The 17279-nt window shown below is 35.7% G+C and overlaps 2 protein-coding genes across 2 annotated transcripts; one reads left to right on the top strand and one right to left on the bottom strand.

The window, feature by feature from the left end:
* Nucleotides 1-2489: 2489 nt before the first annotated feature.
* Nucleotides 2490-8010, top strand: LOC136821464 (neuronal acetylcholine receptor subunit alpha-2-like). Its single transcript, XM_067077700.1, has 6 exons — nt 2490-2629; nt 2988-3124; nt 3745-3789; nt 4757-4866; nt 5513-5635; nt 6347-8010. The coding sequence occupies exons 1-6, from the start codon at nt 2566-2568 to the stop codon at nt 7296-7298; spliced, it is 1431 nt and encodes a 476-aa protein (XP_066933801.1). The 5' UTR covers nt 2490-2565; the 3' UTR covers nt 7299-8010.
* Nucleotides 7986-10317, bottom strand: LOC136821465 (uncharacterized). Its single transcript, XM_067077701.1, has 3 exons — nt 10086-10317; nt 8910-9172; nt 7986-8441 (listed from the first exon to the last, which is right to left on the bottom strand). The coding sequence occupies exons 1-3, from the start codon at nt 10255-10257 to the stop codon at nt 8433-8435; spliced, it is 444 nt and encodes a 147-aa protein (XP_066933802.1). The 5' UTR covers nt 10258-10317; the 3' UTR covers nt 7986-8432.
* Nucleotides 10318-17279: the final 6962 nt, after the last annotated feature.

The raw sequence follows: 17279 nt of genomic DNA, 5'->3' as shown, positions 1-17279 counted from the left end.
TTTATTAAGCTTTTTTGAGTGCTCACACGTACGTGTGGTCAGCCTGACTTCTTGCTTGAAAAGAAAACGAAAGCGAAAGTGATGGGTAGTACTCGGGTTGTTATGATTTTGTCCACCCGGCTCATTTACATTAGCCCGCTTTGCGGAAATATAACATTGAAGACCCCGGAGAAAAAAAAGTTTTTTTTCAATTTTTGCGCGCGGGAGTAATCCTGATGTGTATTCTATACCATGTTGATTGTCCGTATGGCGCGCCAAAGCGGAAATAAATACTATCTCTTTAAAACAATACTATCTTCGTTTAAAACATACTATCTTTTTTAAAAAATACTATTTTGGATTAAAACATACTATTTTCGTTCAAAAAATACTATTTTCGTTGAAAAAATACTATTTCCGTTTGAAAAAATACTATTCTCGTTTAAAACATACTATCTTCGTTTAAAAACATACTATCTTTTGTAATTATACTATCTTTTTTAAAACAATACTATCTATTTTAAAACGATACTATCTTTTTTAAAACATACTATCTTTTCGAAAACAGTCTGGAAACGAGGTTGGCACGTCTTGCCTCGCTCATTTTAAAGTTTGTATGCATGACCCGCGCATGGTGGGACGGCGGGACCATGCTTGCTGGATGGAAAGAACAACATGCTTTATATGGAAAGTCATCCTGGACTATATCAATGGTCTGCCACGAGTAGCCATTTTACTGTCAGTCAGCTCAGATCTTGTAGGGAGCCGGAAGCCATCTTGTTATGTTGGTCCTGCATGTGGGCGGATGAGGCCATATAAAATAAACACGAAAAAACCAACGCCCATTACACGCCCCTCAAAATGAAAATTACACAAATTTGAATAATCGAGGCAACCTATATTCGAAAAAAGATAGTATTTTTTAAAAAGATAGTATTTTTTTAAAAGATAGTATTTTTTTAAAAGATAGTATTTTTTAAACGAAGATAGTATGTTTACAACAAAGATAGTATTGTTTTAAAAAGATAGTATGAAAGATAGTAAAAATAGTATTATTTTTTAAAGATACTATGTTTTAAACGAAAATAGTATTTTTTAAGCAAAAAATAGTATGTTTTAAAAAAGATAGTATGTTTTAAACGAAGATAGTATGTTTACAACAAGATAGTATGTTTTAAGCGAAGATAGTATTGTTTTAAAAAGATAGTATTCATTTCCGCTTTGGCGCGCCATATGCCCGTACCATGTTGACTGGAACGGCCGATTGTACCATGTTGACCGTTTGCGTACCAAGTTGACGGGTGCCGATTTTTATCCACAGCTCGCTCATAAACTTGGTATGAACAAAAACGTTGTACCATATGATGACTACCGTGAAAAGCACAGCTCAAAATCATATATTTACGCTGTGCCGACGAATCGAGATTCTATTCATCGCGCAATCAGCGAAGACAAAAGTAACCATGACGACCATCCAAGATCTTGGATGAGCGTCATAGTCGATATTTTTATTCCCGTCGTTGAAAACACAACTTACAAAAAGTAATCAATGCTTTGTAAAAAGAGCCAGTGATAGAGAATCATAACATAAAGTCTGTCTATTATTTTGTAATTAAAAGTTTAGTAATTACTGTTATACATAATTGGGGATCATGTAAAAGATTTCTTTTGAAATAAAGTCATTCTAACTACACCTGGAGGTTTCTGGGGAATTCGTAAATAGTAAACTGCATACTGATACAGTCTGCTAGACATTAATATGGTAATATTTGCTCTTCATCTTTGATTTTTTCTACAGTGATTAGATTGACACATGCGCGATAAAATTTCTATTATTTATCTTTAGAGGTTACTATTTTCTTTGAAAACTTAACCTCTGATACTCAGGGTATATGATGACGTGAAATTACTAAGTTAGCTCATATGTGACACAGTCAACTTGGTATGAACAAAAACGCTGTACCATGTTGACCTGGGATGACTTAGTCTGAATCGCAGACCTCTACAAAACTCCAGTTAATATAGCTCATATGTGACACAGTCAACTTGGTATGGACAGAAACGCTGTACCATGTTGACCTGGGATGACTAAGTTAGCTCATATGTGACACAGTCAACTTGGTTTGTATAAAAACGCTGTACCATGTTGAGCTAAGTGACTAGATTGGCTTATATGAGACACAGTCAACTTGGTATGAACAAAAACGCTGTACTATATGTTGACCTGGTTTTGGCTTATATGTGACACAGTCAACTTGGTATGGACAAAAACGCTGTACCATGTTGACCTGAGATTACTAAGTTAGCTCATTGGGGGTCATTGCAGTGCAGTCCAGCGAATTGTGTCTGTAAACTCGAGGTCGTCGAAAGTATACCAAGTTGACCGGAGAAAATTTTTATCGTAAACGGTCAACTTGGTACGGCAAAACGCACGGGATGGAGCAATGTGCTCTTCCAATGTGTTTTCAAGGCACAATCTTTTACTACTCGCCCACGTCTCATTCAGGAAAAAAAAGTTAAAGAACATAAAAAAATAAACAAAAAAAGACAGAAAAAAGTAAACTGTTATTGCAAAACAGAACAATTATGATTTTTTTGATATGCTCCATCAAATTGGTGGTGATACTAATGTTCCTTAGATTTTCAACCGGTGAGTCTCCTTTGTTTTAAAAATATATTGTTCTAGTGAGTCTATCGATCTATCGATTTTCTCTAAATAAATCTTCAGCTTTAAAGAAAAAGAAAGTGGACTAGTCTATTTTAGCCTGTACCAACCCGCTCAAGGGCATTTTTTATATTGTGAAAAAAATTGCCGTTATCTTTTCGGCTAGCGAAGAAGAGTTTGATACAGTCTAAGCCTATTTATACGTTCCCAAATTTTACTGCGCATTTCTTCTTACCGATCCAAATTTAGATTCTAAACAAAAATTATTGGATATTCGATTACTTTTGCTCATTTTCTTCCCTTTGTAGTATCCAAGGATGCAATCTTACTTCTCCTTTTCTAGCGTCCAAGGTTAATTCTGAGATGAAGTTGGTGGATTATATCCTTGCGAATTACAGTAAACAAGCCCGACCTGTGATCAATCCACGACATAGTATAAATGTGACTTTTGGCATTGAAATCGTGCATCTTATCAAAGTTGTAAGTATAAAAACTGGGATAGTTCCAGTGACTGGTTTGTTCATACGTTATTATATAAAGGGTAATTGTTTGTTAACTTCGTTTATGAGAGTTTCTTGTTGACAGTTACTTTTAATATTATTGAATATCGGAGCGTATGGAATAGTAGAACGTCATTTATGAGTGTTTCTTTTTGACAGTAACTTTTAATATTATTGAATATCGGAGCGTATCGAATAGTAAAACGTCGTTTATGAGAGTTGCTTTTTGACGGTAACTTTCAATATTATAGAATAATGGGAGCGTATGGAATAGTAGAATGTCAAATTAATTAATTAACGCGATAGACTTTTTTCGTTAAAGAATGAGTAGTTGCCTAGAACTGGAACGCGTGGAGAAAATCTACGCTATGTTTTAACGGTTTCGTGTTTATTATACAACCGTTACAGTTTTGTAGAGGTTTCACACTACCTTATGGCGTCTACGAATTTTTGAATTTTTTGTAAATTTTCAAAATTCTTTGAAAATATTTAAACAAGTTCAATGTTGCAACCTGATCCTGATCCCAAGCTCTTTGTTTAAATATTATAGCGTTCTTTTATGTTTTCTTATTGACAAAAACTTTTTATTTATTATTGTAGGATGATAGAAATCAAATGTTGACCACAAAGATATGGGTTCGACAGGTTGGTACAACCCAACCTCGTGCCCGTGTATCCCAGGCTTTATTTACACTAGTGACGGACGCCATTATCTAATTCTAGCGTCATATCGTTAAAGCATAAAAAAGCTGTGATAATGCGCAGGGAATGAGGTTGGGTACAACCCTACAGATCTAATACATTAAAGGAAAAAATTATAGCGGAAATTTATTTTTGCGGATGGTAATTTACCTAAAATCCACCGAATCCGCCAATTTTTTTCTACCAAAATTTCCTTCTTTTAAAATTTTAAGGTGAAACTTTGAATTGCACTGAATGTTGGAAGTTTAACATGAAAGTTGTAAAAACGGTACACTCATAGGAACTAAAATGTTTGCTTGAACAAGGCTGAAGATTCCTCTCTAGCACTTTGGTGTTTAAACTCAATAGTGGGCGGCTCTGGTACAAGAATAATTTTTAACAGCTAATAGTTCCAATAGCAATTTTTCAAAAAAGTATTTCTTGCAACTGAGATTACAGTTCAATGTGATTTCCTAAGGGTTGGGGGACGTACGAGGGTACTGGGCACCGAAATACCGACAGTTTTTCACAAAATCACCGCAATACCGATACATTTTTTACGAAATACCGACACCGACACTTTTTCATGTTTTTCAAAATTCTAATATGAGATAAAAGCATACGAGGGATTTCTGAGATAACAAGCTCTTGTTTTAGCACCGGTTTTCCGACGAAAATTACCGTATCACCAATTGAAAATGTAACATTTTCCGTTATCACCGAAAAGCATCTCAAACACCGAAATACCGACACATTTTTTGTTGATCACCAAAATACCGACGCAAAAAAGGTCAATACTGACACACCGACAAACTGGTACGCCCATGAACTTTTTCGACTTAATTTCTCATTGGATCAGTGTCATAGAGGTACGACTTAGACAAATAAATGTTTGTAAAAATGTGTCCTACACAGGAAATTTCATTTTTAGCAATGGTTGAATGAACTTCTGAAGTGGGATTCATCCAAATGGTCAGGGACAACTGAAGTACAAATTGATGGACAACTTGTTTGGGTACCAGACATTGTCCTTTACAATAAGTAAGTGAGATATTCTTGAAGAAAGCTCGTTCCTCTAGAGAGCTACAATTCATTGCATTGTGCGAATTTCCGATTAGTGGAAATATTTTGGATTTTCAACATGGAAGTAAAATATAAGGCGGACTATAAACTTATTATTAATTAAACCTTCATTCTTTACTGCTCAACTGCGCTGGGAATTTTTTACCAAATGTTAAAGATGGCACTCTAGATATGAATCTCAAAAAAATTCTCGATTTGCGTAAAGTTGGCCCTCTCAGCAATTAGCTTAAATGCGTGAATATGGGTCTGCGTGAATGCGCTAAAATGGAAAAAAAAAACGTGTGAATTGGTGAATTTTCTATATTTTGTGTTTGACTACGTGAATTTTTCTCTTTCTTCCATCGATTATGTGCAAATTTCCCGTTTTTTACGAAAAGAATTTCCGATATTTTGAAAATTGGGTTTGCGTGAAACTCGGGAAAAATGCGTGAATTTTGAAAAAATTGCGTCATTGCGTGTGTATTTAGGATCCTCTGGGGGAGTGGCTCGTAAAGGATCACCTGGAACGTTTGCTTCCATAATGGTGGAAATTACTTTGCTTAACAAAACGAACTTGAAATCTTTATTATTACATCTTAATAAATTCCTGTACTTCTTCTTTAAGTGCGGACAGTGAATTCAGTGGTGGTGTAGAGAAATACAAAACTCGCATCATACAATATAGCGATGGAACATCTTTTTGGCTGGCACCTGCTACTTTTACAAGCACGTGCAGTATTGATATCAAGTAGGTCAAGTTATACAGTTGACGTTCTCTAATTCGATTTCAAGGGGAATTGAATTTCCATAGAATAAAGGAGCGTATCGACTGGTAAAGAGTTAGAGAGTGTTAACTGAATTACCCTTTCCTCCTGGCACAGAGACCCGATGGAGCCTCCCTCCCCTTAATAGGAGGATGTGCTAAAAAGTCGTCCCAGGTGAAAAAATACCCTGAAATTTTACTTTGACTGGATAAGTGCCCTATGATTTCATGTCCATTGGAAAATTAATAGAAATTGAAATGAGATCGCGCTCCGAAGCGATTCCCACAGGCGTCATGATAAGGTTTTTTTAGTAGCGTAGGATACATGTATTAGTATTTTACGTTTGTTGCACTCGCACTACGCTTAGATAATAGCGAAATTATGTATCGGAGATATTCTACGGCTACGGTTGCGGGGCTGCCCGTACGGGTCGTTGTCTACTTTGCTCTGTTCGGGAAAAACACCAAAATACCGTATAAGCAAAGTCGACATAATGACGTACGTCAAATATCGAATTTGCTTTTACCCGCCATTACTTGCCTTACTCGCCATTTCCCTCGCCACTTTAGCCGTAGCCGTAGAGAATTCCAGATACATAATCTCGCTAGTAGTTACACCCCTATCTCAGAGTATTTTGACTACCATATTTTGGTTTTTCGGTAATAATAGGTCTTTATTATTTTTTTCACTTTCAGATATTTTCCATTCGACAGACAAGAATGTCATTTGAAATTTGGTTCTTGGACTTTCGATATTGCTGGTATCAATTTACTCAAGGATAATCGTCCATTGATTACTGACCAGTATTCTGCGTCCAGTGAATGGGATTTAATCAAAGCTGAGAAACTCCGACATGTTGTCAAATACCAGTGTTGCCCAGAGCCTTATGTTGATATAACATTCAATTTAGTGTTATTACGGAAACCATTATATTTCGTGTTCAACGTTATAGCACCTTGCTTGGTTTTAGTTATGACTGTATTTTTTGGTTTTTTTCTACCCCCTGAAAGTGGAGAACGCATATCTTTGACCATCACTATTTTGCTTGCTGTTGCCGTGTTTCTCCAGTTGATATCCGACGCATTACCTCGCAACTCGAATAGTGTTCCAATGCTAGCCGTCTTCTATATGGCGATTATGGCTGAAAGTGCATTTAGCCTGATAACTACGTGTATTGTCTTGGTTATTCATTACCGGTCTAGTGAAAGAGGTGCAGCACCTATGCCGAAGTGGGTACGCAGTTTCTTTCTTGGTACATGTGCAAAATTTTTCGGTATCCATGGTTACTATGATGAACTTGAGACAATGCAGACAGAAACCAGGTTAGGCGAGGATGCGAATAAAAACCACTCCTCCGCTTATGATAATGGTTTCTACATGTCAGATGAATACAATGACCTTCAGAAAAGCAATCCAAATTCAACCCTCCAGACAAATAATTTTAGCGGGACGCTTGATGTGATTTTAAAGGAAATTCAAATTATAACAAAAGGAATGTTAAGCAGTCATCAGAAAAGTGAACTGCAAGAAGACTGGAGGCTACTTGCTCGAGTACTGGATCGTTTGTTTTTCTGGTTGTTCTTGGTTACAGTGGTCTCCTCGGCTCTCGGCATTTTGGTACCTGTTTATCTTATACATCATGGATAAAAGTACAAAACTACTTTCCGATTTTTTTTCACGAATATCCTTATGGAGTACGTTGTTATAAGAAAAAGCATGTAGAGGCGAAGTTCGGACCCCTTGGAGAGTGCAGCAATACACCCCTCAAACTCGAACCAACCAGCTGTTGATTTGCTCGAGGAAATGGCTGTGGGGAAACATGATGGACAAGAAGTATGGAGACAGTAAAATGTACAATGAACTGGATAGAATCTTCTTTCAGATTAACGTCTTAAAGTTTGATTTGTAACTTTGTAACTAGCGCCCCATTATGAAAGCAGACAAGAAAAACACGAGAAAAGACTAGGCCAAGACTACAGACTAAGAGTCCTGCAACCGACAAAAGTAAACAATTAGAAAACGAAAGTGAAGGTAGTCGTCAAATATTGACACCAGCATCCATCAGTAAAATCCAAAAGTGGCTCTGTCTACGACCCCCGTCCCACTTGAAAATTTGGCCAAAATTTCGTCCCCGTTGGAAAGATATCTCCCAACAAGTTCAGTCCCACTGACAAATGACTTCGATTTCATCCCTATTCGAAATCCAATGTAAAAGAAGATGTTGTACACCGAAACCATCCTACAGAATTTCGTTAGCTAGGAACAGTAGAATTTCTAACCACATTTAGATTTCGATAGAAATATTCCATGGGGCTGTGAGACAGGGTTGTAACATTAACAGTCAATAGTAGATTTTATTTTTGCATTGCATAATTTCTTTTTAACCATCATCATTAATTTTTCTCCGCTAGCAGAGATAATATATCATCACTGTACAAAACACTTGCAAAGGTTCCAAAGTCAAAAAGATTTTAGAAGAAAAAAATCTAAAAATTGTATGACAGTGTAAATTATACCTTAATAAAAAGTAATTTTTACACAATTTTAGTATGAAATAATTATCCATTAAATAAAATAAAATATATAGTCGTTATTTGCATTATAATGTATATTGTAATGTATATATAATAAATAATAAAATTTTAATATCTTAAAAGGGCGTCATTTTTGGGGGACCAAGGGTCTTTCTTCTTTCATCACGTCGTTTGGATCTTTTGGAAGTTATGGATTTTTCTTTCGTCTTTGTACCATTTTCCAAGTTTTCCCTTCTGTGGGTAATCGTTAATAGATCTAGAATAGAGTATAAAATCCATCAGTTTTAAAGCTAGACAGACTCTCCATAAATCGAACGCCAAGGGAGAAATCAGACAAAAGTTCGAGTTTTAGAGAATTTCCAGTACTAAGATATTGGTTTCCTTACAGTTGTTGAGTGGTATAGAATAATTACTGTAACTCAAATATTTCTTACACATTCGGAGAAATTTCTTTGCCACTTAAGATGGAATTAAAAAGAGTCAACTGTATTTAGTGTAGTTTAAGTTATGGGGGTTCAAGCTATTCCGATTGGATACAAAAGGAAACCCAGTCCCTTAAAGTTTTTTGATTTTTATGATTCAGCTAACGTAACATGAACATCAGTAACATCAAAAGAAGTGGCGTAAGTGGCTCTAGGTATAAGACTAATTCAAACCCAGTCTCTAAGATAAAAAAATGGCGTAGGTGGGCTGGGTACAAGATTGGTCTTAATAGAAAACTTACCGGTACTAAGTCAGATATTTTGATGCATCCTGGGATTGGAAGAGGTAAACCTTTTGGTAAAGTAATCCATTCTTTCGTTTCAACTTTACATCTGTACACAAATGCATTCTTTGGGTGTGATACATATCCTTCATCACATTTAACAAGACATAATCGACCTCCACATTTGATTTTACTGTTTGCAGGTGCCGTCATATGCTCACATTCGAAATCCTTGGGTACACCAGTGGCTAGTCTATCAAGAGGGTTCTCACCAAGTCCATCTATGAATGATAAATAATGAAAATATGTTGAGTCCTAAAGTGTGCATTTTAGTTCAAGGTTTTTCTTTCAAAACACAAAATACCGAAAAGTCGAATAATTTAAAGTTTTTAAAATTCGATCCTGTCATAAAACAGTTTCTGGCAAATATTGAACCCTTTCAGATGTAAAATTTGATATTTTTTCCTAAATTCAGCCTAAAAAGTTGTTGTTTCGAACTAAATTTAGCAAAACACAAAATACCAAAATTATAAAATGATTCAAAGGTTCAAAAAGTGGAACTTGTCAGTCAAAAATCACTTTCATAGCAAATATTGGGCCCTGCCAGATGAATATTAGAAGAGAAAGTATTTGATGTTTTTCGAAATTCAGCTTAAAAAGTTCTTGAAATGACAAAAAGGGAGGTCGTCAGTAGTCCGACACTTTCTAGTCCGACAGTAAAAATGTCCGATGTTGGATTTGACGAATGCGTCAGTATTCCGACAACAATTTTGTCCGACAACGAGTCAAAAAACAAACATGCATGAATGTATGAAACATGAAACGAAATATGAATCGCCGAAAAGGAGGCACATCTTTTATAAGCAACCACGTGCTTATAAAAATCCGAAGTTCCGCTTTAAATGAACTTTCATTAATATTATCTCAGTGAAAAACCCTATTCAACATTCGACACTCTAAAATGTTTCGTTTTCGGACAAAAGTGACATCGGAAAAAAAGACTCCCAAATTCTAAATTTATTTTATAGATTCGGAATATTTTACTGTCGGACTAGAAAGTGTCGGACTAGTGACATGCACCCGACAAAAAGTCGATCCTGTCGGATACATTTATCAGAATTTAGTGAATTTTCACCTTTAACTGATATTTTCAGAATCATAACCATTTAAATGGAAAATAGCAAGGGTACTTACTTCCTAGCTGTCTCTTTCTGAACGTCTGATATTCATCATAATCGATTGATTGTTTAAGTTCCCTAGCTAGTTGATTCCTAACATCATTTACTGATAGTCCGTGTAATGTTGTGATATATACTAATGCCATGATAACATATCCAGTGAGGTGAGAACTGTTACTGAGAATCATTTTTGTAGTTTGGTTTGTTGTTGTAGTTTTTGGGATGGTGGATTTTTGCGTTTTTGTTTCTTTTCTAAAATAACAAATTGAATATTGCTTACTCTAAAAGTTTAATCGGTCACAATTTTAACCATGCTAGATTGTATTTTGCGACTTTACCGCCCTTGTTATTACTATTAATCTCGTGATCGGTTTGTGAAAAAACTGGTAAAGAGTTTACACGTTTTTTACGAGAATAAAAACTATATTTATAGAATATTGAATATTTATAAGAACATAAGCAGTTAGAACATTATAAGGCTTCATATATCCTAAAACACCCAATTTCTTAGGAAAATCGCACTAAATTAAAATAGTGAAAATAAGAGCATTTTAAAAACATTGGTAGGCTTAGAATTTTTAGAGCAAACTTTTGCAACCTTCACAAGCTTGAGGAGAACTCCCATGTAAACTCGATTCCAGTCCCCTACAAGATGACCAGACCGCTAAAGATTAATAAGTGTGTACATTATATTAAAAGTTTTATTGAAAGCAAAAAAACTCAATGAAATTTCTAAACTTAAAAAAAAAAGTTGAAAGAAGAACAACCAGCTATTTTAGGAGCGGAACTTTCTCTTCCCACGCTAATGTAAGACCGTTAAAATTAATTGGAGGATCTTATACTTTAAGAATTCTGAGAAAATAAGAAGAAATATATTTTTAAAATAACCAAGAAGTTACTTCCTTTTTCTTTTCTGACTTAAAAAAGAAGATTTTTTGTAAAAAACACACCCTAGAATGAACACCTTGCTATTAGCTGAAGGTATGGGAGGACGCAAAGTCTCCTTTTACCCTTGAATTATTATGAATCGCAGACCTCTAAAAAACCGCAGTCAGCACGGATCCAGTAACCCTTGACCTATCTCAACCAAGTAGAGACACGTCAAGTACCATTTCGGAATCTTTGGCGCAAAATATCTCCTGTAATACTTAAGATTTTTATTAAGACTATAAATCGCATTTTTCCGGGGTTGATATTTTCTATTCTGAAATTACTAATATTTTTAAAATCGACTTTTAAGTTAATCTTAAAATGGAACAATTGTCCCTAACTAAAAGTTTACTATTTCATGGATCCAAAAGTTTTCGATAATACTTTTATTACGATGTCTTTATCTCAAAATCAGGCTATCAAAATGGCTTGATTGTGGTTCAACTAAAACTAATTCCACCATCATTCGAAATTGGTTTTATTTCGGTAAGGATTACCGGTGCAACAAAATACTATTGCGAAGGATTAGAAAGACATAATTAAAAGTTTTGAGAAAACAAAACAAAATTGTATGATTTCACAATTCGAACAATCTCGTACCCAGAGCCACTTGCGTTATTTTCTCCGATTCGCAATCAAAAAAATAAAAAAGCGAATTATAGGACTGGGTTCGAGTTTGAAACTCAAAAAGATAATTAAAATAAAAACTGTAAGGATTTTCCACGGATTTGGGTCACTGATTCATTTTTTACCTTCTCATCTCCCAAATAGAATTATAAAAACAAAAAGATAAAAAATTGGTCTCTTATAAATGGAAACATCCTAGGACGGCTTTTTTCTTAGTGACACATGACAAAATTTTTGGTTTTCAAAATGAACAAGAAACAGCTTCTTATAAGGTCAATAAACGAATTTATAAATCACGTAATTCTAATTATTAAGTTCCAATTATTCGATAATATTGAAAGTCACCGTCAACGAGAAACGAGAAACTCTCATAAACGACGCTCTACTATTCGATACGTTCCCTTATTCGATGAAAATCTAATTCCTCTTGAAAATCGAATTAGAGAGCGTCAACTGTACCTTCCAGATGGGCTTGCATTAATCTTCCAGAAATTGTCCACAGAAATATTCAAAACTGTGAACACCTCACTAGACAATGAACAAGTAGTCTGTCAACTGTCTTATGGACCAGGACCCTTTTCACTCTCATAATATAGTAATTTCCTTAACAATGGAAAAGGGATTCTCTTTTGTTGGGGGACAGGGCGATGACGTCATACTTATTTCTCTAAAAATTATTTCTATCCGGCTGAAACGGTAAAAGGTTTGTAGCCTTTATTGAGTATGGATAATCCGATATTTTGACAATATCGAAATTTAGGATGAAATTTTATCTGGATTATACGTCATTTAAAATATTTTATCTAGATTTTTTCATCATTGTTTTTTCCTTCTCTAATTCATGTTATTGCCAAATCCATTGAAAATTTTGTAAGTAGATTCGATCTGGAAATTTTCTTTATTTTCTTGCTTGTCGCTGACGAAGGAAATAAATTATCTAGCCTTGAAATAGTTTTTTTCTCTTCTCCCTTATCAGAAACGAGCTGTACTAAACGGATTCTCTTCCTTGTTTTATATATGTATTAAAATAATGAAAATCTATTCTTGAGATTTTGTTTATATTATTTTCGAATCCTGTATAAAGTACTACTAGCAAGTAGCTTTCGCTATGATGCTCCCGATGACAGGCATTTGACAGTGATTGATTGAAATTCAGAAAAGGCGAAATGCCGTGTTTATTTTTGTCAGAAATACAGTGATATTGCAAAGTATTCAATTATTCTCAGCCATAGCTTGCACTAAACATGCCCCCTTTAATAGATACCTTATAAGGCTTGAATTACAAAGCTTTTCATGTTTTATACGATGGCCCCTAAGGCTCACCACGCACTTCTAGTTCTTATAAAATTTGTGAACTAGAACTGTCTAGGGTCATGGCCCAGAAGGCTCACGAGACACTGCGCACTTCCGACTTTTTTTGTGACGACAGTGACGACACTGCGTTCTTCTAAAAATATTTTAGAGACGCAAAAGTCCCTCTCGAAAGATAGCCGTTATGGTCAGCAAAATAGATACCGAGTTTTAATAAATGAGTTGATGATAATATAGCGAAGAGGCTCGGAAATCCCAAGTTAAAGAACCGAGTTACGAAAAAAACGAGTTATGGCGTTATTTTCGGAAATAAATATTGACGTCATTTTGTATGTACCTCATGAAGTCATTCTCAATTTCGTAACTCGTTTTTATTTCCTTGACTTTGAAATTTCGAGTTATTTCTGGTATTTTAACTCGAGTATTTTTCCTCCCTTTGAATTTTCGAGCTATTTCTCGTTTTTTAACTCGGTTTATTTTCGTTCTTTTAAATTTTTGAGTTATTTTCCTTCCTGTAGATTCTCGACTCGAGTTATTTTGGCGTTCCCAGCAGAAGGCTCGAAAACACGCACTTCTACGTTCTAGTTTTCACAAAGTTAATATTTGGTCACTTTTTTCTTCCCCGATTTAAGCCCGAGAAATTCCCCGATTTTTGCCGCTGAAGGGAAATTTTGCTGACTAGCACTTATCTCGGAAATTTAAACCTGTAACTCTTGATATGAACAACTCGAAAATATTAACTCGTTTTGCGCAACTCGACATTAATTTTAAAGACCAAAAAAAATTTCATTGCGCGGGCCGTTCACTTGGAAATTTCCCGCTGTGACAAAAAGTCAGAATTGCGCAGTGTCACTTGAGCCTTCTGGGCCATTGACCCTAGACAATTCTAGTTCACAAATTTTATAAGAACTGGAAGTGCGTGAAAACTAGAAGTGCGTGTTTTGAGCCTCCTGGGCCATCGTAGTTTTATAGGCAGGGTCTTGGAATAATCTTCAGGAAATATTTAGAGCACCTTCTTCTCAAAAGCATTTTCTTTGAAACAACAATAACAAAAATAAAAATAACAAACATAAATCAAAACATGAATTTATAATTTCCAAGACTATATTTTGACAATGATATAATTTTCAGCTAAGTTGTTGTCTATATCGTAATGTAATATTGTTTTGTAAAGAATACAGTGGGTACAGAAGCATTCCAAAACCAAAATGATTCAACCAAACAACAGGTACATAACATGAAATATCCTTCAGGAATTTCTCCAACAAAAGGAGTGTTAATGTCAAGTTTGTGTACCGTCAACTGCTCTAAAATGGGATTACTTGAGATAACATGGGACATACTGCTTTCTGGTCAGCTTTTTCTCTCTATCGTCACATCCTCTTCAACAACAAACAGATTTCCATGTTTCTTGGACAGTACAAAAAAGATAATTCTGTGGATGTTCGGTGAAAATGGTTGCTGTTTTGGTGTCCCATTGCACAAACATTGCACAGCTCCATTAAAAACGCAGACAATTCATTCCAATTCTTGTTCAACATTTTGAAGTCAAAACTCTCTTGTCAATAAAATATTATATTAAAATGAAGTTTGATGATTGGTTGAACAACTGCTATCTTTGTGCAAACTCAGCGTATTTGAAGCAGCGATTCAGATCTCGTAAAAATATATAATGTCAATCTGGCTTTAAAGCAGTTGACGGTACATCCAACGTGTAAAACTACTTTAATGGTTAATATGGTATTTGTCATGGTGAATGAACGAAGGCTGGAAGGCAAAACCATAAAGCTGAAATAGGAATAGAGAAGAAGAAACTGTCAATAGATAATTTGTAATAAATATCCAGGTGATGTCAATCAGACTGTTTGATTACCGTGAAAAAGGGTAATCACTGGAGCGAAACTGGTATTGCCTCCAAATAGTAGAGCTTTCTGGTACTAAAATTGTAAAACATTTCATTTACATTTTAGCTTAGACAAAGCGCAAACCAAGAAAGGTCTGCAGTTTGGAGGCAATGTAAAGTTTCCCTCAAATGATGCAAATTACCCTTTTCCACAGGTACCAATCTAATCTAACATTATCAAACGACAGTGTAGACCTAACTCTTCATACAAAAATTACGGGAAACGCATATTTGGACTTTGTACCCTATGCTGCACTGAAGCACTTGGGCCAAAATCCCGCAAAGGCGGGACAAAAATCAGTTTTTTTAAGTTTGCAAAAAAACGCCACATAGAAGATCTTTCAAATTCAGTATGTGAATAGAGCAGTAAAAAATGCAACTTTTCTATTTTTCCTTTTTTTTGCAAAAGTTCTAGGAATGAAAATAAAGGGATAATGCTAATTGAATACTATCCATTGATGATCTGCGGCACTATCGTAAAGCTAGAATCGCTTCGCGTACTTTTCGCTTGAGAAAATGATTGACAGATTGAAGTTTTTCATCCCCGCGGTGCGCGTCGCGCGGGAGCTCGGGCGCTCTGCAAGAGTTCTCGGCTCAATCCTCGGACCGCGCTAAAATGGTAGACTGAGCTGTGATAGATCATTTCGATGGAAGTTGTTGGAATGTTTACAAGGCTCTTGACAGAATATTGTTTGTTTTATTGTCAATGTTGGCAGTGCCGTTATAAATTTTGTTAGATCTGACAAATTGATGTTTGTAAGTGCACTTTATAGTTTTGATTCCCATTGAAGAATCATATTCTGGTTTTCATGTTATTAGATGCTGTTTTTAGAGCTTTAGAGCTACACTGAACGATAGGTGTTAGATTACCGCGCAACCAAATCGAACAGTCACGAAACTAAAAGATTCTGGTAAAGTTGAATGTTCGAACGACCCTGCCGATTCCCAGGACTCCAGGGATTTTCTTGTTGCATGTCCGAGGATTTAATATTACTTTATGAGACTTACCCCGGACTGAACGCGTGGTCTGCAAGACGTACTTAAACAATTGGGCGATCACACATGGGCGTCAATTTCACCATATGGATGGCCATCCCTATTCTGCCTGCTTTCATGCGAACTTAGTCGACCGCGCGTTAACTCGTGACAACACGTTCACTTATCCAGCCGCGTGGTTCACTTATCTGGCAGCGCAATTTGTTTGTCTGGGGATAGAAATATTTCTTTCGTTAGACAGGGTTGTCTTCGATCAGGTTCAGTAACCAAACACCTATAGTTTGATTCTGTTTGATAAAATTTGATAGTTCAATTACAAAAATTTGGATCAATTGAATTCAATTGACATTGCCTGGAGATAAACAGAAAGTTCGTTAATGGTAGTATGCAAAGTTTTTTCCAATTTCTGATAATAAGTACCCAAAAGTAACAGTAAAGTAACTGATGCCTGATTATACAACAAACAAGGATACAAAGCAAAAAGAAATTCTTTAATACTTACTATCAAAGTTGCAGAACAGTATATGGGATTATATACTTTCTACTTTCTGAAACCAACTGGTCCCAAGTTGCTTCGTTGCTTTTTGTTGTTGTATTCCAAGCTATGACTTTGGAGCGCTAAAGACGCTAAATTTCTGTTCACGCGATGTTTTTGTATTCCAAGCTATGACTTTGGAGCGCCAAAAACGCAAAATATCTGTTCGCGCGGTCGAGCTAGCTTAAAAGCTCACCACACGGCAATCTTTTAGTAGATGCGGTCACTAGGTTACATCGTCCCGTTTTTTTTCTTGAACAATTTTTCGCCAGCTCGATCCCCAGCACGGCCTCGTGAAGCAACATAGGCTCCCTTCGGGAGCAATAAAACAAAGTTCCTTAGATTTTAAACAACGTTTCCGTAGAAACTAATTAAAATTCATGTTAATTTTCAAAAGTTTCTGAAAATGATTAAAAAATCCATTCAGAAATTCTATTTAGGTGTGGTGGGGTCCCTGGGGGTCAATCTTTCAGAACCATCCCTGTACAATAGACTCTCTCTCTAAACAGGGGCCGCGGCTCCACTTTAAAAGTGATAGGGCCACAATATGCTGACTAGGAGCCGCCACCATGGTTGGGGTGGACGGTCGATTTTTGAATTATCGTCCCTCTAGATCGCCTAAAACAGGTCTGTTTTAAAATTATTAAACAGAATCTGTATAGATAAGTAAATTTTCTTTTTACTTTGAAAAAATGTGGTCGGACTAAGGCCCGGGTGGCCTCTCCCCCACTGCCGTGGTGCCTGTCTAGTTAAACATTCTGTTATTCGGCAAGCTTCAATTTTTACAAAGTCATTTCAAAGTCTTTGTTTTGAATTTTTGAATTTTTTCACGGATTGAATAATAAAAATTTTCGATATTTAATACCTTAGGTCTTCAGCAAAATTTTCAACATTGATACTACGACGCG

This window comes from Clytia hemisphaerica, unplaced genomic scaffold (genome assembly GCF_902728285.1).
Source record: "Clytia hemisphaerica strain Z4C2 unplaced genomic scaffold, Clytia hemisphaerica genome assembly, whole genome shotgun sequence".
In the NCBI taxonomy this organism is placed as follows: domain Eukaryota; kingdom Metazoa; phylum Cnidaria; class Hydrozoa; order Leptothecata; family Clytiidae; genus Clytia; species Clytia hemisphaerica.
This window is presented reverse-complemented; position numbering and strand designations above follow the sequence as displayed.

Coding starts and splice junctions, on each gene's coding strand:
- LOC136821465 (XM_067077701.1), bottom strand. CDS start 10,257: ATGATTCTCAGTAACAGTTCTCACCTCACTGGATATGTTATCATGGCA. Junction 9,173..10,085: donor CAGAAAGAGACAGCTAGGAA/GTAAGTACCCTT, acceptor TATCATTCATAG/ATGGACTTGGTGAGAACCCT.
- LOC136821464 (XM_067077700.1), top strand. CDS start 2,566: ATGATTTTTTTGATATGCTCCATCAAATTGGTGGTGATACTAATGTTC. Junction 3,125..3,744: donor TCGTGCATCTTATCAAAGTT/GTAAGTATAAAA, acceptor TTATTATTGTAG/GATGATAGAAATCAAATGTT. Junction 3,790..4,756: donor CAAAGATATGGGTTCGACAG/GTTGGTACAACC, acceptor TTTCATTTTTAG/CAATGGTTGAATGAACTTCT.